The 3,031-nt window shown below is 60.1% G+C and overlaps 1 protein-coding gene across 1 annotated transcript in view; it reads left to right on the forward strand.

Moving 5' to 3' along the window:
* Window positions 1–637: 637 nt before the first annotated feature.
* SSRP1 (structure specific recognition protein 1) overlaps window positions 638–3,031 on the forward strand; it is a gene marked incomplete at both ends in the record, with an annotated part of 2,758 nt that continues 364 nt past the window's right edge. The window contains 7 exon segments of the mRNA XM_009702692.1: window positions 638–823; window positions 1,067–1,172; window positions 1,823–2,013; window positions 2,091–2,309; window positions 2,406–2,509; window positions 2,641–2,769; window positions 2,858–2,879. Coding sequence (XP_009700994.1) covers window positions 638–823; window positions 1,067–1,172; window positions 1,823–2,013; window positions 2,091–2,309; window positions 2,406–2,509; window positions 2,641–2,769; window positions 2,858–2,879 — 957 coding nt within the window.

A 3,031-nucleotide genomic window follows, 5' to 3' on the forward strand; every position in this document is an offset into this window, starting at 1 on the left:
AGGGCTCTTCCCCCACCCCGGCGTCTCTTCCGCCGCCTCATCCTGGCAGAGGGTGTTTTGCTGCTCTCGCATGGAAGCGGGGAGTGGAGGCGCCTCGTTTCCGGGGCTGAAGCATTTTGGAGCATTGACGGGGGCTTTTAGTGCCAGCCCGTTGCGGAGCGAGCGAGGTTGTGGTTGGGAACACTTCCAGGAGGAGGGAGAAGGGATGCCAGCTCTGTGCGTCCACTGCAGCTGCTGCGAGAGGGTTGTGTGTCGGCCGTCAGCCTGTTCCAGCATGGGGGAGTGGGCAGGAGGTGTCTTGCGGAGGTGTTGAGTGTTTCTGGGTCTCCCTTAATCCTCTGGCTTCTGGGATGTTGTCCCCAAAAGCCCAATAGAGCTACAGCACTGTAGCAGCACTGAGGGTGCTGGCGACTGTCTTCTGGCCGTCTGAATCCCCAATTTGGGTGGTGAGGAGCGTGTGCGGACTAAAGCTGGTGAGCAGTTGGGGAGTCGCCTTGTTTCGCCTGAAGAGGTTGTGCAGCCGCCTGTTGCACCCAAAGGGCGGCGGTTGCCTGCTCTGGAGCCTTTCAGTGTCGTTGGGCTGTTCCCCCGTGTGTGAGGCGAGCCGCCTTCGCCTCACACCTACCTCTCCCACCAGAATGACGGGCGGCTGCGGCTCAGCCGCCAAGGCGTGATCTTCAAGAACAGCAAGACGGGGAAGGTGGACAACATCCAGGCCTCGGAGCTGGCTGAGGGTGTGTGGCGGCGTGTGGCACTCGGTCATGGCCTCAAGCTGCTCACCAAGAACGGCCACGTCTACAAATACGATGGTTTCCGGGAATCGGTGAGTCCCCTGGCCCCTGCGTGCCTGGCCTATCCTTGTCCCTGGCTGGCCTCTCTTCTCTTGCTGGCTTGTGCTTGCCCTGTATTGAGCTGCGCTCCCTGCAAGTCTCACAGCGCTGACCCCTGTTTTTCTTGCTGCTTCCCTTGTGCTGGGGGAGCCGTGTCCCAGTTACGGGCTCTGGGCAGTGCCCGCCTGTACAAGGTGGTTTCTAACGGACATTCCCTCCTTCTCTCCCTGGCCCAGGAGTTTGATAAGCTCTCAGATTTCTTCAAGGCCCACTATCGCCTGGAGCTGGCAGAGAAGGATCTATGCGTGAAGGGTTGGAACTGGGGGACAGTGAGGTTTGGAGGTGAGTTGTGGTGACGCCATTACTGGCGGAGGGGAACCTCTGTGCTGGGTGCAACCCGAGGCGGTGGGGCTGGTCTGGTAGCTGGGACAGTTTTGCACCAGCATGGCTGTTCCTGCAGCACCCAGCTGGTCCCCTGGGCAGTGGCCCACTTTCTAGTGGTGTCCTCGGGGACGGTGAGGATGTTAGCCATCCCAGGAAAGCAGGAGATACCTGTGGGCCCCAAATCCAGGGAGAAGGTTTTGCAGGCAGGGAATGCTCAGCGCAAAAGAAAGGTCGGTGTGGGAGCTGTGAGCATCTGGCAGAGCCTGCCAGCTCCTGAAGGAGCCAGGGGGGCTGGTTGATGCTCCTCCCTGCTCTGAGCCCAGGGGAATGTGGGAACGGATGGTTCCCTCCTGGTCATTTCTGATCGATGTTGATCGCTGGGGCCGTAGCCTGAAGGAGAAAGCCTGGAGATTTGGGAGGGAGCATGGGAATGCAGAGGGGGAGAGGAGAGGCATTGCTGTACTTTGGGAGAAGAACAAGGCTGCTGCTGGAGATGGGGTATCAGAGGACACCATGGGTTTACCCCACAGGGTGGACCTTATCCCCTCCTCGTAGCGTGGTAGTTCTGATCCAGCTGACGAGCTGCGTCTCCCATCCCGCCCCCGTAGGGCAGCTGCTCTCCTTTGACATCGGGGAGCAGCCAGTGTTCGAGATCCCCCTCAGCAACGTCTCCCAGTGCACGACGGGCAAGAATGAGGTGACGCTGGAGTTCCACCAGAATGACGATGCCGAGGTCTCGCTCATGGAGGTTCGCTTCTACGTGCCACCAACCCAGGAGGACGGTGTGGACCCCGTGGAGGTTAGCAGGGGGCTGCGGGGACAGCGGGCCAGGCAAAACGGTTCCCCTCCCCCAGCCGTAACTCTCTTCCCTTGCAGGCCTTTGCTCAGAACGTCCTCTCCAAGGCAGATGTGATCCAGGCCACTGGAGATGCCATCTGCATCTTCCGGGAACTGCAGTGTCTGACGCCTCGCGGGCGATACGACATCCGTATCTACCCCACCTTCCTGCACCTCCACGGCAAGACCTTTGACTACAAGATCCCCTAGCGTCTCTTCCTGCTCCCGCACAATGACCAGCGGCAGATGTTCTTTGTGGTGAGGAAGGGATGAGGGGTCTTCCCTCCCCCAGGGAAGGGTGACGAGCGATGGGTTCGGGGGATTTCAGGTCCTCGCCTCCTCTTCTCTTTTCAGATCAGCCTGGACCCCCCGATAAAGCAGGGCCAGACCCGCTACCACTTCCTTATCCTGCTCTTCTCCAAGGATGAGGACATCTCGCTGACCCTCAACATGAACGAGTGAGTTCTGCTCCTGCCAGGCCGCTTCCTTGACCTCCTCCCTGGATCTGGGGGCTGCGGGGAGCTGGGAGGGAGGTAACAAACCTCCTGTGTTCCCGTTCTCACCGTTGCCTTCTCTTTCGGCCATGCAGGGAGGAGGTGGAGAAACGCTTCGAGGGACGGCTCACCAAGAACATGTCGGGCTCCCTCTACGAGATGGTCAGCCGGGTCATGAAGGCGCTGGTGAATCGCAAGATCACCGTGCCTGGCAACTTCCAGGGGTGAGGCGTGCTGCTGCTGGCCGAGGGGGGTGTGGATGGTGGAACGTGGAGGTGGGGAGAGATGCAAAGTGTGCCTTGTCCTCCCTAGGACAGGAAAGGCTGTTGGTTTGGTAGCCTGAGGCCGGCTGTTTGAGATCTGTCCCTGACTCTGGCAGCAGGACCGGCCCCTCTCTTTCTCTCTTGTTCCTGCAGTCAGGGAGAAGGGGCTCTCTGAGATTTGTGCCTCGTGCTGGGCAAGCAGCCGATGGGCTTGTTGGGGCTG

The sequence above is a fragment of the Cariama cristata genome, unplaced genomic scaffold, assembly GCF_000690535.1.
Source record: "Cariama cristata isolate BGI_N322 unplaced genomic scaffold, ASM69053v1 scaffold39156, whole genome shotgun sequence".
NCBI lineage: Eukaryota > Metazoa > Chordata > Aves > Cariamiformes > Cariamidae > Cariama > Cariama cristata.